Source organism: Dermacentor silvarum, chromosome 11 (assembly GCF_013339745.2).
Source record: "Dermacentor silvarum isolate Dsil-2018 chromosome 11, BIME_Dsil_1.4, whole genome shotgun sequence".
Taxonomy (NCBI): domain Eukaryota; kingdom Metazoa; phylum Arthropoda; class Arachnida; order Ixodida; family Ixodidae; genus Dermacentor; species Dermacentor silvarum.
Genome location: NC_051164.1, coordinates 49,623,548 through 49,647,280, shown reverse-complemented (window position 1 = coordinate 49,647,280; position 23,733 = coordinate 49,623,548). Strand labels below are relative to the sequence as shown.

The following is a 23,733-nucleotide window of genomic DNA, read 5'->3' as shown; positions in this document are numbered from 1 at the left end:
CAGCGTGTAGACTCAAATCTGCTCGATTTTACAGATGTTGTAAAGTGGTCGGCATTACGTCGTATAAGTAAAGGAGGGATCTTTAGATCTTGGTCATCAGTGTGCTGAATCCGGCATGTATATATGTTCGTTCTAGATTGAAGGACCCTGTGTTTTAGTAAACCAGTAGCTTTGTGAATTGAAATTATAAACGTAAGCAGTACAAAATAAAAGCAGTAGAGACAACTCCGCCATTTGCTGTTAGCAGACGGATGGAATTCCAACTATACTGGCACAAATAACAAATGGATGTTCGGCAACTGTGAATGCATAGAATGCAGCCGATAAGCATGATATGGAAAGTGGATTTACATGCATAATCACTTAGAGCGCGTATACATCAGACTGAAAAGCAAAAGAAATTAGCCCGTTCAGCATCTTTTGCTGGGGTTTAGGCAGCCTAAAAAAATGTGAATAAAATTTCACGGGTTTAGTTTGCGATTAAGTGAAACTCGTGTATTATCATGAGATAGATAAAAAACATAGGAGAACAACATCACACAACTGGTGAGCAGCTGCAAAGGCTTCGTGGCCCTCACTGCGTCTTACTATATGTGACTTATTCCCCTTTCGTATTGTCCGCGGTAAAAGAAAAAAAAAAGAGTTCACAAAGGCAGCTGTTCAACATTTGTACTCGTTTTAAATAAATAAATTATGGGGTTTTACGTGCCAAAACCATATGGACCACCTGGGGTTCTTTAACGTCCACCTAAATCCAAGTAAACGGGTGCTTCTGCATTTCGCCCCCATCGAAGTGCGGCCGCCGTGGCCGGGGATTTCATCCCGCGACTTCATGCTCAGCAGCCCAACACCATAGTCACTAAGCAACCACGACGGGTTACATTTGAACTGTCGAATTTTTATTACGCTGATCGAGTCGTTCAGAAACACTGCTGGTCACGTTACACGTCGACGCGCTAACTGTGGAGTGCGTTATCACCGTCGACGCAACATTGACAGGACGAACTAGCGCTCAAGCGTGTTACATCGGCGTATGACAGAGCCACGTGAACGGAGCCTTAAAATGTTGCCGACGTTGCAATGACGCAGCATCTGATGTGGCAAGGGGGGCGATAGTCGGCGGACCGTCCGCCGATGTCACGACGCAGTGCCTAATCGAACGAACGAGATAGTAGATTACAGGCGCCCAGCAGCCACGCGTCAATTGCCCGTACTGCATCTTTTCTACCGAAACGGCGTAACGAAGAGGCGCTGAAATTTTCCTTCCGCGGAGACATTGGGAGCTAGCTTTCGCGCCTGGTGTCCCGGAACAGTTAAGGGCCGAATAACCGTCAGCACTGTTCCACTCCGTCAAATACTGCGAGAAGCCCAAGTTCTTCCCGACTCCGAAAAACCAAAGGTACTGTGTCTCATATATTATAGCCTATTACGCATACTGAAAGGAGAAATTCATTTGGTCGCGTAATAATGATGATTTATAATCCCCGACGCAAATCAGTAATGAAGAGAAAATCGCGTAAGTTTAGACGTGACGGCGCGCGTTCAGAGACGCGAACTCGAAGTTAGGTAATAAATGTAAATGACGTCTCTGCGTATTCTGCGATATGCAGAATCATGTAAACGGCGACAGCACCTATGCTGTCCCGAAGAGCTGAAGAGATAGGTTCTGTCTGAGTATACATAGTTTCAGCAAACGACAGTCACGAACTACACGACCGCCTTGGCGCTGTGGTGTTTACAGGCAATATAGATTATTGTTCTTCGGAGACGAGATAAAGCCCCGAAGGGTGCAAGCATTTCTTAGAGTGCACATGCATTTAATCTCAATTCAGGGGGAGTAAGCTGCAGCAACCCCCCTATATGATGATGCTGATGGAATGCTATAATCACGAGCAGGGTCGTAGGTTGGCGTAGTCACTCGTGAGCATGCGCGCTGACTCGTACTTACGTCGCGCTAATTTTCGCAGCCGTGGGATAGAGTGTGAGTTAGTGACGAATTGTGTGGTTGGACGTGTGTGTGTGTGTGTGTGTGTGTGTGTGTGTGTGTGTGTGTGTGTGTGTGTGTGTGTGTGTGTGTGTGTGTGTGTGTGTGTGTGTGTGTGTGTGTTTGTACGGGAGTGAGTGCCGGTGAGTGTGAATTAACGCGAGTGATTGTCGGCAAGTATGTGTTGGTGCGAGCGTGAGTATAGACATATATATGTGAGTGAGTATTTAGTTCTAAAACAAAAGTGTTAGTGTGTTAGTACGAGTGAGCTCGAGCTTCGTACTCAGCGTCATACCAGTATAGCTATACGGTGCGGCCGCGCCGTGTATTTTATTACTTGGATCCAGTACTCATAAGTGTAAGCTGGAACATCAGTGCACCCTTAACACTGCTTACGAGGATTGCAGGTTGCACTAAACACTCTACGTTTTAGATTGAGAAATTCAGACAGAGTGTAAGTGTACAGAAGAGTCTGGCGTCGCCAAGGTTTCGGCTTCAAGAACATGGATGCGTTTACGAGGTGGGAGAGGGCGTGCTGCGGGTGTTTGTTGTGCCGCTGTGGTCCTTCGTCGCTGGCCTCAATCAAGCCACCGACTTTTTTTGACCAAACTTCGCCGTTCGCGCAGGGTCACACGGACTCACGTTGACTCCTAATAGCTAAGCGAAACGTGCTTCGGCAAGCGCTTTCCAAGCGCCGTTAAGTACGAAAAGCCGTTCTCACGAGCCTTGAAAAGACGAAAGGAGCCGCGATGGAGGGGTGGGCGAAGACGAAGCGAGTGGATTATGAACGCTTCCGTTAAGCCAGCGGCGGCCGCGTTTGTGTCGTTTCGTCGTCAGCGCTCGGGGACAGACGACGCACTTCTGCCGCCACCTTCCTTTCTTCCACTTCCTATTTTTCTCTTCTTTTCTCAAAGAAGACTTGCTAACAGCGCCTCGGTATACTGTCGTTGTATAGGCACAGTGGGCCTTTTTGAGACATGCCGCTTGTTAGTGTGTTTCGTAGTTGGTGGCGCCTTTCTGTGAGGTCGACGGCGAATGATGAGTGGCATAGTTTTCCAGCGAAGCCGTATACCGGCTCAGTAATACAAGGAAGAAGGGGTCACGGAACTTCCCCCCAGTCGTAATTCGAAGAATGGGGGGTATACGAGGTCTCGATGACCTGCGAGTGTACTTGGGTTCCCCTGGCAGCCGAGTCGTATAATACTCCCCGTCGTGCGTTGATTCAGAAAGCCAAATTCGTTTTTTTTAACACACAAACTATGCGGCTAAAGGTGTATATGCGTTGAAGACTTCCTCTGCCAGGCGTCAATGAATAGCCGGAATCGTTTTCGCACACTAATATCTTATTCTGATCGTGTCAGTAATAAAATAACGAAATGAACTGATAGCACGGCGCGCCAGTCGAGCATTAAGGATACGAAGTCCGGCGAAAAGACAAGCTTCCTGCCGTCTTTCCGGAGCTCACTCTTCGAACGGGCATTTTTTAGCATCGCGTGAACGAGTGCCTTTATTTAGGTCGTGTAGTCACGGTTGACTCGTATTACGAGAGGCAATTAGGTAAACAATAAAAATATGTTATCGGTTCGCGAATTCGGGAGTCACTCGCAAGTCGCGAGACTTATCTTGCCGATTATAGTTTAGAAACAAGTCCGTATAATCAGAGTATTTTGCGAGCACTAACATCCGGCGCTGGAACTTCGGCGTTAACAAATAAACCTTAAAGGAAGCCATGCATGGATCACGTCATTAGAGGTGGAAAGATAACGATTATAGTGCAACTTCGGGGGCGCGTGAGCACGACACTGTGGCTTAGACGTCAAACAAGGTGGGTTTCTTACAAGTTGGCAACCCGTAGCTTCTACAGCTATAGGCAACAGGCATGCGTGAAATACATCTCTTGGCACGGAAAAGACGCAGCCGGCATCGGGGTGGATTCTAATGGCATCTTCGAGTGGTCGTTTCAGAGCGCTCTGGCCGTGCTACAAAAGTAGTGAAAAAAGACTTTAAAGCTGTATTACGACAATAACCGGGTATGGAAGTAATGATCCTGCTTCGTTATCATCAGAGGGACCCGTTTCTGCAAACGGTAACGCTTAGTAACCGTTTTACACGACATTTGTAGCGCTACCAGAGCGCTCTAACACGGCCAGCCGAAGATGCCATTAGATTACGCGCGTAGAAATCGGGCTTCTATGGTTGTGACGCGATAGGAGCATCGACGAAAACGTTTTTTTTTCTACATATGTTTTCGTTACGACCATCTAAGGGAAGGAAACATCATCAATAAATACTTATGGAATGGAATAATGGAATTTGGAATAAAGTCTTATGTGAACAGGGCGATTGCAAACATGAGAGAACACTCATACTGTTTGCTGCTGAACACCCCTGCGTTCAGCAGGAAAAGACAAAAAAAAAAGGAAACAAGCAATATTGCGGTATTGTCTTTGATGAAATGAACGAACACGCTCATTGTTTCGAGTGTATACGGGTCTGAATATATAAGGCCATGGTCCTTGCTTTTAAAAAATCACCACAACACACCCTCGCAAAGGCATACTTCACCGACAGAGCTTCATTTCAGGGTGTTTCGAAAACCAGGCACGGGTACGAGTAGCATTCCGTAGAAACTCTGACTTTATCAGCTCTACGCTATCATTATGCGATACTATAGGCTATTCCGAAAATTGTGTTTTTGCTGTTTGTCTAGAATCCTCGTCAACGTTATCGCGAAGGAAGATGAGGACGCGGAGAAAGTGCATCTATCAATTTATTTGTTTTATGCTTTTCTTTCTTTCCTAGTCCTTCCTACGAACGCTGAAGGAGTTCTTAACTGAATGCATCATCTCGCAATATTTTCTCAACAACCGCAAGAAATGCTCCCGCCTGCTAACTGCTGCCTGCCACGTTCGGAAGTCGATTCTGCTGCACAAAGCCACCCCGATGCACTTCAACGGGAACCGCACGCATGCAAGGTCACTCCCTCCCTCTTCTCCCTTATATTTTCCGCGCAGTTCGCTAAAGGCGATATCCATCTTCATCAGCATCAACGACTTTCGAACGCCGCGCAACCTTCGCAGGCCGGAGAAGTCGACGGGCACCCTAAATCACGTGACGCCCTTCCCCCGAAATCTTTATTTTTTCTTCGCTCAAAGGACGACCCGCGGAAAGGAGACAAGCTCGAGCCAGTTTAGTACCAGCTGAAGCGTTGTTTACAGCATGCCGAGTCATTTCCCCTCTTCCTTCCTCTTTCTGCTAGTTTCCCTTGTTATCCTCATCACCTCACCCCCCTAACCCCCTCAACGCCATCAGCGCCACCGAACGTCTTCTTCAGGCGACGTCCCGCCGGGCGCGAATGACGTCTGTCTATAGGCGTATAGCTTAAGCGGCGCGACAGGCTTTTCATCCGACAAACGAGCCCCACAGGGGGGGCGCCACTGGTGATGCACATGGCGCCCCCAACCGAACGACTCGGCTCATCAACGGGGAGCGCGATGCGGACACCTCCTCGTGCGCAGCGCGCGCGCGAGCGCGCACGGGGACCAATTAGTGAGAGATCCGCCGTACACACACGGGTTGGAGATAGTAGAAGGTTTGGTTGAAGGTAGGGGGGGGGGTTGTTGGGGGGGGGGGGGGGGGAAGCCGGGACCTTCGCCGAGATGACCACAACACAAGAGTTGCCGCCGCTGCCGCCTCCGCGGCTGAAATAGTCGCTGGCTCCAAAAAAAAAAAAAAAAAAAAAAGGCAGAAAAACCCGCTGATGATGCCCTCTGGCAGAGGGTGGCTTCGAAACGAGGAAGCCTGTGCTATGGTCTTCGAGTGTTTTTTTTTTTTCTTTCGGGTCGCAGCGGTAGTGTACCACGAGGAGTTTTTAGTCTTTTGTAGAAGGAACAGTTTGTGCGGGGGAAGAACCCTCTGGTGCACCCAAGGCGCTGCTCGGGAAGGCGAGAGTAGTGAAGCGTCCGGGCGCTATCTGCGTGCTCGGAAGTGGACTGTCGGCGAGAGTATACGGCCATGTGCATTGGCGGCGGCAGCGTCCGTGACCGCAGCTGCTGCGACGTCTACGGCAGCCATTAGGGAGAAAAGGAGACGATGGTGGCCTCGTAATGGGCTCCGCGATTCTTCTCCTAAGGGGTCCCAAAGAGAGAAGTGGTGTCGTATATACAAAGCGGCTTGGAGAAAAAGACAAAATATATATATATTTAGAAGCCGTCTTAAGTTCAGTGTCTGTAGTCGTATCGGAGGCAAGAAAGCGTCTGCGTAGTTCTTCAGTCGGTCGCCGCAGGCGCTGGGGTCGAGGCGACGAAGTGCTTCCAGAAGTCGCTGTATAGTTAGTCCGCTAGAGGGAGCAGCCTGTGCGTCGCTGTTAATGCTCGAACAGCGTAGAAAGAAAGAAAGAAAGAAAGAAAGAAAGAAAGAAGAAAGAAAGAAAGAAAGAAAGAAAGAAAGAAAGTAGTGGTCGTTGATTGTTGGGGCAGCGCGTCCTTCCAGCCTTCGAACTGAAGCGTGTTTCTAGACACGGGCGCGGAACAAGTCCGTGCGGGCCAAGCTTCGATTGTCGCGCGCAAATAAAGAGCACGCGTAATTGGCTGTCGGCGTGAAAAATAAGCGCCGTTCCAGCTGCAGGCTGTTATAGAGAGCGGGGCAAATGACTATAGCGGCCTTGCCGACAGCGCGGAGTTGGAAGTGCTCTTGTCGACTGTGCCCACCCACGTAGACACACGTGTGGGTGACGCACCAGGAACGAGAAAAACAAACTTGAAGTGCTTCGGCATGCGTTTTACAACTATATGACCGCGCGTACTGGTGGCGCTGGCTTGGATGCTTATAAACTTGACTTCTTGTGCTTACTACCGGCCTGTTTGCTAATAATTTCTTCGTAGTAAAAGGAAAGAAAATTACGGCACGGAACTGGGCGAAAGTCTGGCGTATATATTCTCTCATTTCTAGCTGAAAAATAAACGGAAATGTCAGCGTCGCAGTAGCGTAAAGACTGCGAGATATAGATCTTCTGAGAACATTAAGGCCGGCCGAGTGACTGCGAATTTTTAACCCGCTTAAGTACGTGCTCTCTTCGCTTGCCAAAAAGGGTGGTGCCCATTACGTAGTCTCGAGAAGGCTTTGAGACCTCTTCAAGACTGTACTAAAAGCGATGGGGCCGATATTTTCTTCATTTGATCAATACACGCGAAAAAAAAAAAAAACGATGTCCTGCCTTCGTTCAAATAGAGCGGTTCGCTGCATTAGTGACATGGCGCTCTGTGGCTACACTATGTATCAATACTGGCGCTATAAAATTGCACGTAAACGCATCACATACGCCTATGAGGCACATTAGTGGCCCTATAACATTTACGTGTCATAACACACGCTGGCAATTAGCGTATAGGACGAACGGGGGCAGAGGTGACGTTCCCAGGTCGAAAGGCCAGGCAAATTTTGCTACCCTCTTCACGTACGCATGGAACGGACAAATGACATGTTGGAAGGCCCCTACCGAAATATAGTCCTGGAAACAGCGCTGGTGCTCACCGTACTATATATCTTTCGAGCTACAGTTTGAGCTTCGGTTTTAAGCATTCTGGGTTTTTACGTGACAAAGCTACGATACGATTATAAGGAATGCCGTGATGGGGGAAGTCCGGAGAAATTTTGAACGCATGAGGACATTTAACGTGCGCCCGGTGCGTGGCACATGGTCGCTCCTGCAATCGCCCACGTTGAAATGCGGCCGCGGCGACTGGGAGTCGATCCCGCGACCTCGTGTTTAGCAGCGCAGCGCCTTAATTAGCTGCTATAGGCCACAACGACGGGTGCTCCAGCTACGGTATGCTGTGCGCCGCCTTTCGAAGCCATTAAACTTCTTCATTCACGTGACATAACGCATACGTCACGCCGTTATAATACGTGTTTGGAACTATTATTGCCGCATATATATATATATATATATATATATATATATTCCGCGGCGAATGCTCACGCGACTGACGATTGGTGTCTATAATTACGCCACTGCATAAAAAATCTAAGCGCGAAGGACGCAAAAGCGAAGACTAGACAAACGGCCGTTATTATTCAAATAGGGGAAATTCGGGCCACATTGACAGTATAAGGATTTTCTTGCAGTTCCTCCTAAGCGCAGTTTATTTATTTATTTATTTATTTATTTATTTATTTATTTATTTATTTATTTATTTATTTATTTATTTATTTATTTATTTATTTATTTATTTATTTATTTATTTTTAGCTGATCAATAGTCTTCTCCGTTCCCTCTCAGGCTAATGTACGTTCCCTGTCTCGCTCCACAAGTAAGAACGATTCGAAGCCAAGAGTAAGCAAGCCAAGTACAGGACTCTAGCTACCGCCAAACGACTTAGCGAGAAAAAAAAGACTACGTGGCATACCTTATACAACGGCTCGTAGAGCTTTTATCTCTAGCCAATGTAGGCACGACAGATGAGAATATTTAAAAGAACTGCTTGGAACTAGTTTATGTACACTTGATATTGTCAGAATGTGCGATACTGCACATGGCCCCAAAAAGAAAACACAAGAAAGAAAACAGGAAAGCGTCGCCTGTAGTCCTTTCCTCATCTTTTGTTTGTGCGTGTTTCTCCGCGTTCTCAAAATGCCGAGATTTAGTAAACACTTAAACCGAAGATTAAATTGGGGTCTGCAGAAGGCGGGGGCAGACAGTGTGCGAATTTATAGACAGGAGACCTGACGAAAAATGAGCAAGTCTCCGAATTCCTCGCTGTAATTGCTGCGTAAGTGTGGTGACGTAACGTCGTTACACGGGGAATGGACGTCACTGGCCGCCTCGTAACAATGCCGCCGCACGCTGTGGCTTTCGTTATATGTGCTGCAGACGACCATATCCGTAGACACAGCACGACGTCTGTGTTCCTGGAACGGGTGACTGGAATTTTGAAATAAGGGAAACCTTTTGAGTGTGTTTGATGTAGGCGTTGTTAAGTTGCCCACTCCTTGCTCATTCCCTTATATTTTTATTTATTTTTAGTGAACACGCGTCGTCGACAGAAATACGCCACATTCTCGACTAAGCAAGCACGTTGCTTCTGTAGTCGTCTGCTACGTGTTGTGTTAGAATGTGAATAATCTGAATGGTGTTAGAATGTGAATAATCTGCGTTGTCGCCTTTCTTCTATAAGCACATGTACACTATATAACGTGATGCAGCTGTATGCCGTACTTTCTTGAAGCGTCTGCCCCTGGACGGCAAGATGTCCGCAGGGCGGCCATAGAAGCGCTTACAAAATTTGTTAATCACCACAACGATCACCCGACTCCGACGTCCCCCCGAATAACTTCCTACAGACCATTTTGCTGTTTATAAACGGAGGCGCCTGAAAAGGAGCCTACGCTCTTTCGCTGCAGCTAATCACAAATTTTACAAGTCAGTTCCGTCGAAAGTATCGCGAAAAAATTATCATATGCATGGGGGACATTGCTATTATTTCAAAACATAAAAAAACTATGTCCCATGCGTTGAACTATATTTTGAAAACCCGTTTTCTTTTCTCTCGAATAGTCGATCGATAAAGAATGCGACCGGGACTTTCTTGAGGTTCAGGCTCACTGCAGTATGTATCTGCAGTTTCTTATGGATGATGGCTAAAGCAATTAATTAATCAGATTTTTCTTTCATAACGACCCCTCCGTTTTAGTGGAAAGCAATGAAGCCGCGTGAACTCGTCGGAGCGAGGTATATACGGCAAAAGCATGCGTTCTTTCTTTCACAGTCATGACGTCCGACGAGGTGCTATCATGTTTGGCAGCTGACATAAGAGAAAACGACGAATCAGATAACAACACTCCCCCCTCCCCCTTCCAATAAAAAAAAAAAGGATAGTACATCATGTCATTTGAATCACGCGTGCGTTTTATTACGTATACCCACAAATTCGAACGCGCACAGCCTCATTTTGCCGGTTTGTTCACGGGAGACCACCAGCACATGTCTCGCCCGCATCGCATCCGCGAAATACGCAATACCCGGCTCAGAATCGAAACCACACCCAACATGCGCGCGTTGCAATGCTATAGCCCGAGCAAGAAACCGGCTCACGTAACGCGGTATTTTGACCGGTGTAGAGTATCGTCAGTGAGTGCGCATGTCTGTTCTTCGTAATCAAGCAACATAACTGACGGCACAGTACACCTGCATGAGTACAGCCGACTCTCAAGTATCCATTAGGCACGCATTCCTTTAGACCGCATGCGTAGCGCATTATCCTTCTAAGACACCTTGTACAATACATCGCACATTGCCTTAAGCTTCTTTCCTCTCTTGTATTTGTCTCTCTCTCTTGCCTTAATCTTTTTGTGTGTTTTTTTTTTTAGAGTTGCACTCGGAAGTGATTACGCAAAATATTCATTCTGGCTGTATTCTCTCTGGCTGTACGCAAAAGTGCGACGCATGTGTAACTGTTAAACGCATGTGTAACTGAACAGTATTCTTGTCGTCCGATTTCGAGAAATGTGACACTAAATTGATCTATACCTCTGTGTCGTCCCAGACGGCCGAATGCAAGCTTGAGGTGGGTTTCTAAATCACTGAGATTGCGTGTAAATACCGGACGCGGCAGCAACGTGGCAATGCACTACACGTAGTTCCATCTTCATCTCTGCGTTTAAGCAATGAAATGCAGTTTTTACCATAGCAAGCATGAGGAGATGATGGCGATAGTGGAGATGTGGAGACGCAGCTTTTGGCATCTAACCGCACTATTTCTATTTAATTTTTGTTTTCAGGTTAATAACAATACCATTAGACAATAAAAACCACCCTGAAGAGCGATTATGTCCCATAGTTGCGTTCGGGTCTCAGGAAACTACGTCGCATACCGCGTAGTTATAAAAAAAGTGTACTGCAGTTAATTCTTTTGGGATGCATCTTACGGCTGCATGTTTACATCTGCACGTCACTTATTTACGTATACTATGTATTTTTTTTTCTTTTTCTTTCTCTTCTGTAGCAGCGAAGGGCTCATACATTTACTACCGCGCAGGGATCTCTCTTTCGTGGCGGAATAAACAACGATTGAACGCCGAGTCATTTGGCGAGAGAGTCATCTGGCGGGAACAGTCGCGTTACAGGGCATTTCAAGCTATACAGCTTGTCTGCGCCACAACGCATTCCTCCCCCGCTCCTCTCCCGGTGCTTGCTATAGTGTCGACCACCCTGGGAGTGTTTCGCAGTCCGCGGGGTGCGTTAAATTTACGACGCACGTGCGCCCTCTAGCGCGACCGATGAGAGTGCGAGAGAGATAGAGAAAGTACTGCTAACGCTTAAGCTCGCGCGACCCGTTCAGAGGTGGGTGTGGCGAGTATGCGGCGGTGGTCCTGTACTTAGAGGCGAGCTTTACGCATGGAGCGGAAGGGGGGGGGGGGGGGGGGGGTTTCCACCCTCTTTGTCATTCGCGAAGGGTTAAACAAGGCACACGGGCGAGTCATTCGCTCACGAAGACCCCGGTCCGTTGGCGTAAACACGTCGTCCCCTCAGCTTACGTTGCTCTTCGGTTTCAGAGGCGATTGCACGTGCTGTAGAAGACGGAGCGAAGGGATACGCGACCGGCGTTTTCTTTTTAGCGCGCTATCTATACGTCGCCGATGACGAAGTCCCCGGCGGACGACGTGCAACGCGAGGACGCGTGTTCGTGTATAGCTGCCCCGTATAGGCGTAAACGGGGGCTGAACGTGCAAATTAGCTCGGCCGTGAACAGTCGCCGACGCACTTAATTGTCTAGATCGCGGGTACGCGCAGTGAGGAGTGAGTATTGCGCCTTCTGCCGTAGGTTTGCTGTAGCTTGTGACCATTTGGTTATTTTTTTTTTTAACGCGACAGCGTTGAGGGCCCCGTGTCGCAGAAGATCAGGTGTCGGCGCCGGCGTCCCGTGAGCGAAAATTTCGGTATATATTTAGGTATAGGTATATGCCATGCCTTGCGTGGCATATACCTAGATTCTAATTCTCATTGACTTATATTCTAATTGACCGATATTCTAATTGACATTAAGAGAAAAAAGTGGAGCTGGGCAGGCCATGTAATGCGTAGGATGGATAACCGGTGGACCACTATAGAGTTGCTGAATGTTGCTGGTGCCAAGGGAAGAGAAGCGCAGCCGAGGACAGCAGAAAATTAGGGGGGGGGGGGGGGGGGTGATGAAATGAGAAAATTTGGAGGTGCAACTTCAAATCAGCTAGCACAAGACAAGGGTAATTAATAGGACATCGCAGGAAGAGGCCGTTCGTCCTGCAGTGGACATAAATATAGGCTGACCATAATGGTATGCCACGCCTTACATGACATGCGGTGTATGCGGGTTATATATATATTGCCGCACCATTCTATCGCTAAAGTTGCTCGTACCTTGTCTTACATTCTTGACAAAGTTGTTCCTCTGGAATTTCGAGCGTGCGTTTCCACCAAACGGTGCTGGCGTGGGTTACACGTGCTCGCCGCTATTCCAGTGGAATTTAGACCTCTCTTTTTAATCAACGTTGCCGGTCTAACTAGACGGGCCTTCGCAAATCGCCAAAGTGCAAAGTTTAGAGGGACACTAAAGGGAAAAAAATTGAGTTCACTTGTATCTGTAGATTTACCCATTTACAATACCTAAAAAACACCACATATCACGGCGAGAAGACGCTTGGTAAGCCCGAAAACGTTCAGGGCTAAAGACAAGTGGCGACGCCTCCTTGGAGTTGTTGTACCAGCCCGCCGTGACGTCAGGAATTCTGACGCCGTATGCTAGGTCCTAGTTAATTAATTAAAATGGTGAAATGTAAAAATGGACTACGTCGTGTTCTAAAGGAGCCAAGTACTGAACATGGCAAGTTTCGAGAACTTTCACGGAGCCCAACGTGGTCCAACGAGGTAATTGTTTTTATATCTGTGACGTCAAGCTGGCTTTGCGGTTTCGGCGCGAAAATTAAAAAAAAGACTAAACTTTGAACCTTCGTTTTCTTTTTTTATAATTGATCTATTATAGCGAAATTAACGACAATACAGTTATCCGACAATAGACTTTATCAGTCTAAACTGATTTGGTGTTTTGCTTTAGTGTCCCTTTAAGGCGTGCCCTGCGTGATGTACACGGCGTACTTGTGGAGGCGGGTAGCGCGACTAACGGTGGCTCTAGAATGAAGCACTGCTTGTTGACAATTAAATTGTCCTGCTCGAATCTACGACCTCCGGTACCCGGTGCTTCTGCGAAGATTTTAGGCAATATTTGTTTTTAAAATCACGTGTCGTAGATAGCACAATTATAATCCTTGAGATGTATTGCTCGAACAGGCTGTCATTACATGCACGAGAAATCGAAATGCATGATCAAGTTATTAACAAAAACAATAATTTGGGTTTTAACTAATTACCTTAGGGCAAGTATTGCAATTTAGGAATTGCCGCCAGGGACATAGCGAGGCGGATTCAGTTGGAACCAGTTCTAAGGACGACGCCAGTTACGCGATATTAATTCCCGAAGCTCGCCAAGAAATAGATTGGCGGTCCGCTTACTTTCGTGCTTCAACGCATAAAACTTGCAGGCTCACCGGCTATACAATTTGTGAATTGCAATATGTGCCGTAAGGTAATTAGTTTAAAACCTAATTAGCGAAGTTTCGGTAATTAGTCAATTATCCATTTCGATTTCTTGTTCAAGTAATGCCCGCCTGTTCGAGTGGACCAGCTCAAGGACTAGGATTGTGCTATCTGCCACAGGCGATATTTAAAACTAATTACTCTCTTCGCAGAAACACCCAGTAGAACTGGTGTTTTTAGACTAATTGAAACTATATTATGTGGAGGCAGCGCGATTCTGTTGTGTCAACCGGATTACCGTAAATAGGCAGGCGTTATTGCACAATAAATAACGAAGAAAAATGAGCAATTAACAAAGTTCAGCTAATTACCTGTTACTGTGCTTCCGCCAATACATAAGCCGGGGTAAAAGTGTGTATTTTGGTTTAAATAAATACTTGGCGCATATTCGCGTTCGTATAGCCATGTACATAAGTTGATCGGTTAGTTACACAGTCAGCTTTGTGCTATAGCCCTGACGCAACAACAAAACTTTACGCTAGTGCGCATAAGATTAGGGTGAATATTCGCTTACAGCAACAATTATTTCCACTCAAGGTGCTTTTTAAACTTCCTTAACCCATAATCGGCGGATAGTTTTTACGACACATAACGGCGTCGCCGGTGTAACGCTGTAAAAACATGAAGTTAAGGCACAGTGTACAAGCTTAATTAAAAATGGCTTGCTCCGTACAGAGCGTGAGGTGACGTTAATAAAAGCAATACGTACAGTTTCTAACTGAATTATTGTAAAACTTTATAGGCGACTCATTTTATCGATCGCGTACAGCTAACAAAACTGCACCGGCTCGACGTACTAGCGCTGCAGTTCCTCTTTGGCGATAAAGAAAGTCCCTGTCGCGTCACGGAAATATTTACATGATCTATTGTTAGTTTTCCCGTAAGGGACTATATACTGCTTGACGCAAGGCCGAACCACGTCAAACCACTTCACGTGGTACGCCGCAGAAGTTTAGAACCAGCGTCACTGCTGTCATCAGCTAAATCATATCGCGCCGGAAAATTTCAGTTTCAGACACCCACTATACCGAGCAGAGAGAAGCGGTTTGGCCCCCAAAACGAGGTTGCTAAGGCACAAAGTAATCTTGAGACCACGGAACAGACACACGTTACCTTTGACACCGAGTCGTCCAATATATCATCGCGATGACAACGACACCGCAAAGTGTAGGCCCCGCGGGTTGGGGAAGAAAGGCAGTCGCCGTCGTCCCGTTTTTATACGGAACATCACGGCGACGGCGGAAACGCGCTTGGGGTGTCCACATAAATGCTATCGCAATAAAAAGGTTTCTCAGATGTAGTGCGATCTGCGGAACAAGAAACTCCTGTATTTTAAGGCGAAATCCTTAAGTGGCTCACTATGGGGAAGAAAGGCCGTTTCCCGTCTTGTTTTTCGGTTTCGTCGCTTTCGATCCTTTTCTCACGGCAAACACAGCCAGGAGAGACGGCCCCGATCGCGTGTGTACATCCGTACATACGTGCGTGTGTGTCCGCGTGCTTCGGCACACGCCCTGGGAGACACATAGTCAACGACCGGCCGAGTAGCGGTGAAAACCGTGAGGCTCTCATCGTCGCTGAAGGGGAATCGGGAGACCCTTTCCGGCCGCAAAGAAGCAGCCACGGGTTGAGAGCCGTGCAGGGGGGGGGGGGGGGGGGGGGTTGATTCTATAGCCGCCGCCTCGGGGCTGTCGCGGAAGAAGACGCCGCGGCGACATTGAAGGAGGTGGGGGACACGACGCGGCCGCCGTGGCGTCGTTAATCGAGAGCCATTTGTCCTCCCCACGCTGCCTCGGCTTGGCTACGGGCTTTTTGCGCGGCTCGGCCCCGGGCTCTCTCTTCCAGTGTCCCGCTCCTCCCGAACCCGAGCTCCTCGAGCGCCCTTCTCTCGAGAGAAAACCGGGAGGACGAGGCGAGAAGAGGGCGCTTGTCTCAATCTCCCGCTTCTTTCCTTTTTTATTTTATTTTGTAAGTGTGTGTGTGTCTGTGTGCGCCTGTGAGTGTTGCGTGTGTCTCCGGTGTTTGCATCTTCTTCGGCCTTTATTTTCTCTGTATACGTTAGTTACACTCTGCCCCCGCTGAAATGCCTGCGCTCTGTCCCTTGGTCGTTCTGTCGTTGCTTCCTTTCTTCCCCCTCGGGGATTTCGGGTTGGTCGCGCGCCTTTTTCGCTGCGACCCACGTCCCCCCCCCCCCTCCTTACTGCTATAGCGTTTGGCACCGCTGTCTTTCCTGAGCGCGATTACATCTTCCGTTTCCCACTTGAAGGCGATTGAAGAGAACCTTGCGGGGAACTGCTGTTTTTTTCCCTAATGTTTCCATAATGTCCCGTTTTATGATTTTGCCCCCCCCCCCTTCCATTCACTCGAGTGTTTTGTTGCGAAGTAAGTGTTTGGTGTCAATACGTCACGCTTTTGTAATAGTACGTAGGGGGCAGCGATTAGTCTGTGATGCGATATTGCAGTGTGAAGTGTATATTTTACATTCGAACTATTGAGATTTTGTAAATACGAGGCGCTCGTTTTCGCCCCTGCAGTTCGCAGGGTATAGTCAATAGACATAGTTGCGACCAAGGTGAAATTTGTTAAGAGTCTTTTTCATAATCTTCGTTCTTAATCGAGATGTTTTTTAAAACAAATTTTGCCTTGGTCGGCGCTGTGGCTACAGAGTACTATAATCTTTCGCTGGCCAGGCAGAATTCTGTCATACCTCTGATTTCAATTCGCAGTGATAACTCACCATGAACCGTCGGAAATCGAGCAAGAGCATTAAACTCTAAATCGCGCGAGTATAGCCGCCACCGAGAGCAAGTATAGCCGGCACCGAGAGCAAGTATAGCCGGCACCGAGAGCAAGTATAGCCGGCACCGAGAGCAAGTATAGCCGGCACCCAGAGCGGTCAGTACATTTGTATTATCGTTTCGCGCTTCCCGGATGTCCTTTTCCTTGACTCTCCCTTGAACGTTACCGTGATGGAATCTTCAGTCAGGCTTCGCGCCTCAAAATTTGCGAACTTTGAATGAACATAGCCGTAAGCTTAGCCAAAAGAGTGAGACAGGTCACACCAGAAATTTATGTGCTTACCATTAAATGGCTTTGACAGTACTAAGCTTGGGCCGATTGACGGGTCGTCCAATGGCTGCGAACGTGCGTTAAACACCATATAGTTCAAGAGGCGTGAATATAATGCTTCGAGGTGAACGAAGACGATAGTATTTTGTCAACTAATAGAACGAGCGATGTTTTCAGGTAACAACATCAGCAACAGCAACGTCGAAGACAGAGTAGGAGTTGATCCGCGCTATCTGTGCTATAGTGTTGTAGATAATTAGGTGGCGGGATCAAATTAGGAAATTTGCAGGCACAACTAGGAATCAGCTAGCGCAAGACAGGGGCATTTGGGTAATTGGAGGTCGATGGGAGAGGCATTCGCCCGGTACTGAACCTAAACATAGGCTGATGATGATTATCTGTGATACTGTTATGTCTGTGCCAGTTATCTTATTTTGTAATATAATTATGTACGAGCTTTTGTGTGAATATTATTAAAATATTTATGTCACACGACCTGTCCCTAAAGTTCATGGACTATTGTTTACGGCATATCCCATGGAAAGCGCTGTTTCCTTCCCGGCTTATATCTTTTAATGCTCACGTTCTTGAAATCGTGAAGTATGCAGTTAATTCAAATATAGAGATTTGGTGATCGGTTGTGTCGTTTTGCAGGCCCCCACGACTATGATTATGTATCGAAAAAAAGAAGAAAAAGATTATTAGGAAAGCTTATCGTATGGTACATTTGACCAAAATAAATGCACAAAAGAAGAGGGAAAAGAAGCAGACAATTAGTAAAGGTTACCGAGACAGTCATAATAGACAAAGGGATGCTGACCAGAACAATTCATTATCTACAGCTGTACGTGGCATCTCTTCACGAGTGATAAGTTAGCTTCATAAATAAAGCTGCAAGTTCTTGCCTTACGAAGCTTCTCGGCTGACATACATAACGAGGGCGGCAGCTTGACTTGCTGTTAGAAACGTTGTTGTAGCTGCAAAAAATTGCGAAGACTACTAATCTCTCGTCTTTGCTTCCTTTCTGATTTTTGAAGCCTCCACATGGTGACAGTGCTTTTTTTCCTTAGCATTGTATACAAGGATATTTCCCTGATACAGCGCACCATATTTTTCTCTGCAGCATCCTTTTAAATGGCATACACAGAGCAGGAGCCGTATTTTGTGTACAGACTAATAGCCGTGTACAATGCGTATATAGTGGAGTTACTATACACGGAGCCCTCCACTACGGCGTGCCTCATAATCAGAACTGGTTTTGGCACGTAAAACCCCAGAAAGAAGAAGAAGAATGGAGTTACTATGGAGTCCAAAACACTATTATTCTCATAACGTGCATATTCTGAGCCTGTAGTGCGCGGTTTATACAGATTTCAACTGTGTAATTGTCTGTAACCCTTGCTTGGAAACAATCCCTGCGCTCTCGAGCGTGAATATTTGGGAGTTGCTGAATGCCGTTGTGATCATAAGCTCCTATATTATTAAATACATTTCCCTTTACCGTCGTTGTAACCAAAATGAACAGAAAGTTTACGGTGCACCCAATCGGATTTTCGAGAAAAGTTCTCAAGCGATTTGTGACTTCTGTTCACTCTTCTTATTTTTTCTTGCTATTCTACCTTTTGTAAGACCACTAGGCTTTTGAGGAGGCTGTATATTATGAAATTAGTGTTTACTGTAAGGCAACATTGACTAATGTAACATGCGTCACAGGCAACGGATCTCTGAGAGCAGCCTGGTTTGCGATGATGGGCATGCGTCAATCCCACAGTTCCGATTGCACGAGATATTCAGGGAAGGCTCCAGGTCACTCATTTCGTATTCAGAAAAAAAAAATAATAAAAACAAAATGGCGAAGTTGTAGCTTCGTCTACGTGAAATCGTTAAGTCGGGTCGGGTCGACTTGTGGGGCCGACATCAGGTCGTCTGGCTTATGCAAACGCTAGCGGGTCTGGTTGAACGAGCATCGAGTCGAGTTGAGTCAACCAGCCGGCAAATAAAAGGGTGTTGCCTCGCTCAACCCGCCTGGAAGATGCAAGTAAAGGCGGTCGGGTTGGTGGGTAAGCTCAACTTCTGACTCCCCACGCTCGAGTCGAGTTCATAGAAACGAAGCTGGTTCCTTTAGGCAACTCCTACACCGATTTGAGGTATTTGTTGTACAGTCGAGCGCCTCTATACAACGAACGTCTGTACAACGAAGTGCCCTGTATAACGAATATATTTCGGAGGCCCCAAGCACTTCATTATAATGGCGTTCGACTGTTGTCAAAGCAAGGTGTCATTGTCTTGACCGTTTGGGGTGCATTTACGTTCACGTTCTGCAATACTGATATAGAAAAAAAAAATTGACTGAGAAAGAAAACTTCAGAAAAAACATTAAGAACATGTCAATCGCTCCGCAACAAAAACATTATGTTTCCCAGTTATGTAAAGGGGAAAAAAAAAGAGAGTGACAGGCTTGAAGCGGACAAACTTTCCACAATAATTTGCAGCTTAAACATGCATGGTTTGCCTGGCCTTTGCGGATGTCCTACGCAGTTCACAACACAGTGATACCTTCTGGTGTAGTGTCCATGCATGCGCTAGATTTCTAGTCGATCGGCTTTAGCTTAACAGAAAGAGTGTTGATAGACTTGCGGTACCTTCTCCTTTTTTATTAGTTATGCTGCTACAAATTCATTCACAATAGCTTTCGAACAATGAACAGAACTTGAGCATATTGGTATAGAGAGCTAATTTGCTTAAACCTCACGGATGTCACTAGAATTTCACTCTTTTTTAGGAGAAACTTGATTTTACTGAGCGGTTGCCTAAAGGAGACCATTGTCTCACATTTATTTGAATTCGGAATGTAAGAATTCAATGTTTCTCCAAACGTATAATGAGGCTGCGTCAGCTTCAAATTTGCGAAGTAGGTAATAAAGAACCACGGTGAATATTACGGAACAACCTCCTTTCCTTTTTGCAAAATAAATATTTTTTAGTCATTGTTGGAACATTTGCGTTGTTAGGCAGACTAACTGATGCGAAATTGGAGGTTCCCGTAGCATGCCACGCGGCTGCAACGTGTGCCTTTTTGAAATATGTGAGTTACTCGGAAACTGTGAACACATCTCGAAGTGTCTAAAATTGCAACAAATGTAATTAAATATGGAAAGATGCTTGTCAACTACAGCGGTATACGTGACTGACAGGAAAAATATCTCTATTACGTAGACGCTACATTCCCAAAACTGGTGATGATAAAGCCGTGTGCGAATCTCAAAAAAAAAAAAAAAAAAAACCACTTCAACGAAAGTCTTTCTCTTGAAGTCAATCTATGGAATTGGTCAATGTTTGTAGTTTAGAAACTTTGTTTCATTTGTGGTGCAATTTCGCAATTCATGCTAGCGGTGGTCACTACACGAGGGAGAACGTGCGTTTTAATGAGCAGGCATGCACGACTATCTCGGCAACTACGCGACGGCACAAGTCTATATGGATCGCTGCCCATACATGCTGTTTTCTTTAAATTATAATGAAATTTTTCTTCGTGACGACTTGTAACAGAGTGAGCACGACTTTTACCACTACGATAGCAGAGAAAAAAAATATCTTCTGGAGCGGGCGTGATTCAAGGAATTTGGACATAGACTACATTGGTGGAGCACGCACACATACATCACCTTCAGGCTCTACGTCTATGCTGAAAAAATGCTTGCAGCAGCACTCGTTGACTTCAGACATTCGCCCAGGACGACGCATGAGGCCGTCAGTGAGCACTTTCCCATCAAATCCAGCACCCGTGATCGAGAAGCAGGCGACGTGTCGTGACCCGATTTGGCGTGTCGGCACACACAGAGGTTTCTTGAACCCAAAACTCGCAAGATCAGCGGCGCTTCCGGGTCATGGGCTTGCGTCACCTCCTGGTTTCATATCTGGTTCTGGCACCATTACCCTGAAGCTGAAGTCTTGATCGTTGTAGGCACCATTTCCTAAGCCACATCATGGATGGAAACAACGCCCTGTAGCCAGACACCACGGCAGTACCGGCTCTCCACGCCCTGGGCTGTCGCGTAACAGGAGAGTTTCCTTTCGCAAGAACAGGAACAGCACAGGTTCACAGGTGTACTGGCACGCACAAGTTGTCGCCAAGATGCACTCGAATGAGAATCCAGCGTGTTACGGTGACTGTATTGGCCTTCGCACTGCTCAGAGGGTCCATCGCACGATGTGGTGTGGGTTCTGTAGGGGTGCACATGGGTCTCCCGGACGAAGAAGCGCCGACGTGGTGCGCAGTTCTTGGCGGAGGATTATTATTCATTATACACGACATATTACTCTCTCTCTCTCTCTTGGCGCCTTGGAGTTGTTGTTCAGCTTTGGAAAGAAGTCGTTCAACACTGTAATGCATAGGCAAGCAAACTATGGGGGCGCGACACTTTGATGTGGGCCTTCCTTGACGGATGACGCTTCGTCTTCTTGTACGGCGGCGGCTGGTGTCCTGACGAAAGGTGTTTTCAAAGATCCTCGGGATTGGCATTTGAGGCTGCTGGCGACGGTGAAAGACACAGGTGCAGTGTGATGACACTCTCGGGTGGCCGGCTGTCATACTTGGTGAATGAAGAGGCAGGTGGATACAAATGAATGCGTCGGTGGCAGTCGATGATATCCGTGGTCTTCTTCAGTGAAACAAATGCTCTCGAGTCGCGGAATACACATTCAAGGATGGTACTAGAGCCTCACGCGTGTAAGCGATAACAGTAACTGTACGGCCATGTCACTGTTGTCGAGGCGAAGCGCTTGCGTAAACGTTGTTACATTCGGCGCATAAATTAGTCACTCTTCGCGTTTATCGAAAATTACGGTTCATATACCTTGCACGATTAGATTACAGGACCTCAGTCTCCTCGATAACAAACCCCGCGAGTTTTACATCCCACGACGCGAGTCATTACAATTCGCTTGATTAACGGACTTCAGCCGCTCCTCGTTAGCGCGACGTGTTAATACAACGCGGAGAAGAAAGAATCCCGCATACTACAAAGGCGCAAATTGGAACACACCGTTCTCTCACATTATACGGGACACCTGCAGGAGCACGGGACTGGTAACAGTGTCACGTGATCGTCCGGTCACGACGACCTTACATAAGCCTGTCGCTCGCCTCCACTACAGAACCAGCTGGCCCGATTTGCCGGCAGGACGTTCTTCGATGACGGGACGGTAACTGAGCAAGCAGAATTCAAAGCGTGCCACAGCTGGGAGATGCGCGGCTCAGCCGCGGACTCACCTGGGCGAACTTGAGTGACATGGGGCTGACCAAGCCCGACGATGCGTCCATGCGGGCCTGAGCAAAAAAACCGTCCTTTCGCCCCGCGCGAACACTCCGAGTGCCACCGGCGGCCGAACCGTAGGGTGGGCGTGGCCTCTGTTCGGCGCGGGCCCCTCCCACCGGCAGGGGGGGGTCTCCCCTCTGCTCCCGATTGGCCGCCGCGTCGTAGGGAAAAAAACGCGCGCGCGAGGGAAGAGAGAACAGTGGGGAACGCGTCGGAGAAGTACCAAGGGGGTGGACGGAAGTCAATAGCTTGCCGGCCGCGCCCCGCGCCCCATGGTGCAACCCCCCCCCCCCCCCTCTTCCCACGCACTCCGAGACGACTTCCTCGGCCTGGATGGAAAGTCGGAACTCTACCTCATTTGCAGAGTAGGGTTGCGTGCCCGGCTTCCGACAGCAAAGTGCGCGCCTCCGATTGGCCGGTTGCTCGGTAACGAGTACTGTCAGTGACGAAAACATGGCTACCGGGGAACCCAACTCTTAGTTAGACCTCAGCCGTGTTCGTTCTGGTTCGCAAAATTAATAAACGACACTCGCTTTTTTTATCCAAGAGAGAAGGAACAAGTAACTTAATGTGAGGCTCGAGTTTGGTGCTCGACCCTCGGTGGCTTTCTTTTCTGATTTAGCTGCTTTGACGCTAGCGTATGCCTCACGCTGCCAAAACTTATTATTATTTTTCATATTTCCTTCTTCTAGACCTGTTCCACACTGCGTCTTATAACGGGGTGCGACAGCCTTGAGGTGCTTTCAAATTAAAGCCACCAAACTTCTCCGTTTCTAAAATATCAACTCACTACATTTTATATCAGCGTTATAGTCCCCTATGTAGATTTTTTTTAAAACCATCCACACCTAAATTTGTAACAAATATCTGGCTGAACGGGTGCATTTAATTATCCGGAACTCAGTGTACCCGGAACAAATGTTTCCCTTGCCAAAACGCAATGCTAGAGATGCGCTAGGAGAAATTTTAAAATTTTTGTTGTCTTTCTTTTCGCTCTGTAACAGAAAGGAATAAAGCAGCTGAACTATTTTCTGTCCAAATGTTTTCACAACAACCCATTTAAGAGAGCAGGAGAGCCTCCAAGAGTGGCTTGAATAAATTACTTCACAGACTGGTGGAGCTGCATATAGTACATACTTGGCCAACGCGGTGATCGTATTCTCGACGATTCCCTTTGGATATATTACTTTCAGTTAGCGCTCGGGTTGAGGGAGGGAGGGGGGGGGTTACAACTAGTAGAATCATTGCCCATTTCTCCAACCGGGCGTCGCTCATTGCATTACCTAGCTAAACATTTAACCTCACCCCGTAAGACGATGAATCGATAACATTTGCGCGATACCTGTCACATAATCGCACGACAAGAATTTCTTAATAATGCGGTTACGCCGGGCCAAACGCCACACCACCGATCGCTCGGCACCAACGCTTTTTTCGCGTTCTCCGGGAGGCGCCAAAAATAGCGAAAGAAAAATGACCGCGGCTTTAGAGGAGCAACCGTACCCTGCCGACCGCGCCGCATATGCAGGGACTCCGATCCGCAAAAAGGAGCATTCAGTGCGACCCCGAAACGTGGAGTGTTTGCTTGTTGTTCGAGGCGCGACGGGCAGTCCCTTTTGGAAGCCGTGTCTGCGGAGCAGAGAGTGAGCGACTGTTACTGCTAGGAGAGGAGGAACGACTCGGAGTGGCAAAAAAAAAAAAAAAAAGGCGAAGGGTTTTGCGACGGAAGGCGGCGC

The 23,733-nt window shown here is 47.3% G+C and overlaps 1 protein-coding gene across 1 annotated transcript in view; it reads right to left on the bottom strand.

Annotated features, from left to right (window-relative positions):
• The window catches only part of LOC119433209 (E3 ubiquitin-protein ligase RNF220-like), a 65,128-nt gene extending 43,126 nt beyond the window's left edge, over nt 1-22,002 (bottom strand). The window contains exon 1 of the mRNA XM_037700364.2: nt 21,952-22,002. Within this exon, the coding sequence (XP_037556292.1) occupies nt 21,952-22,002 (51 nt within the window). The remainder of the gene's footprint in view (nt 1-21,951) is intronic.
• Between the last annotated feature and the right edge of the window lie 1,731 nt (nt 22,003-23,733).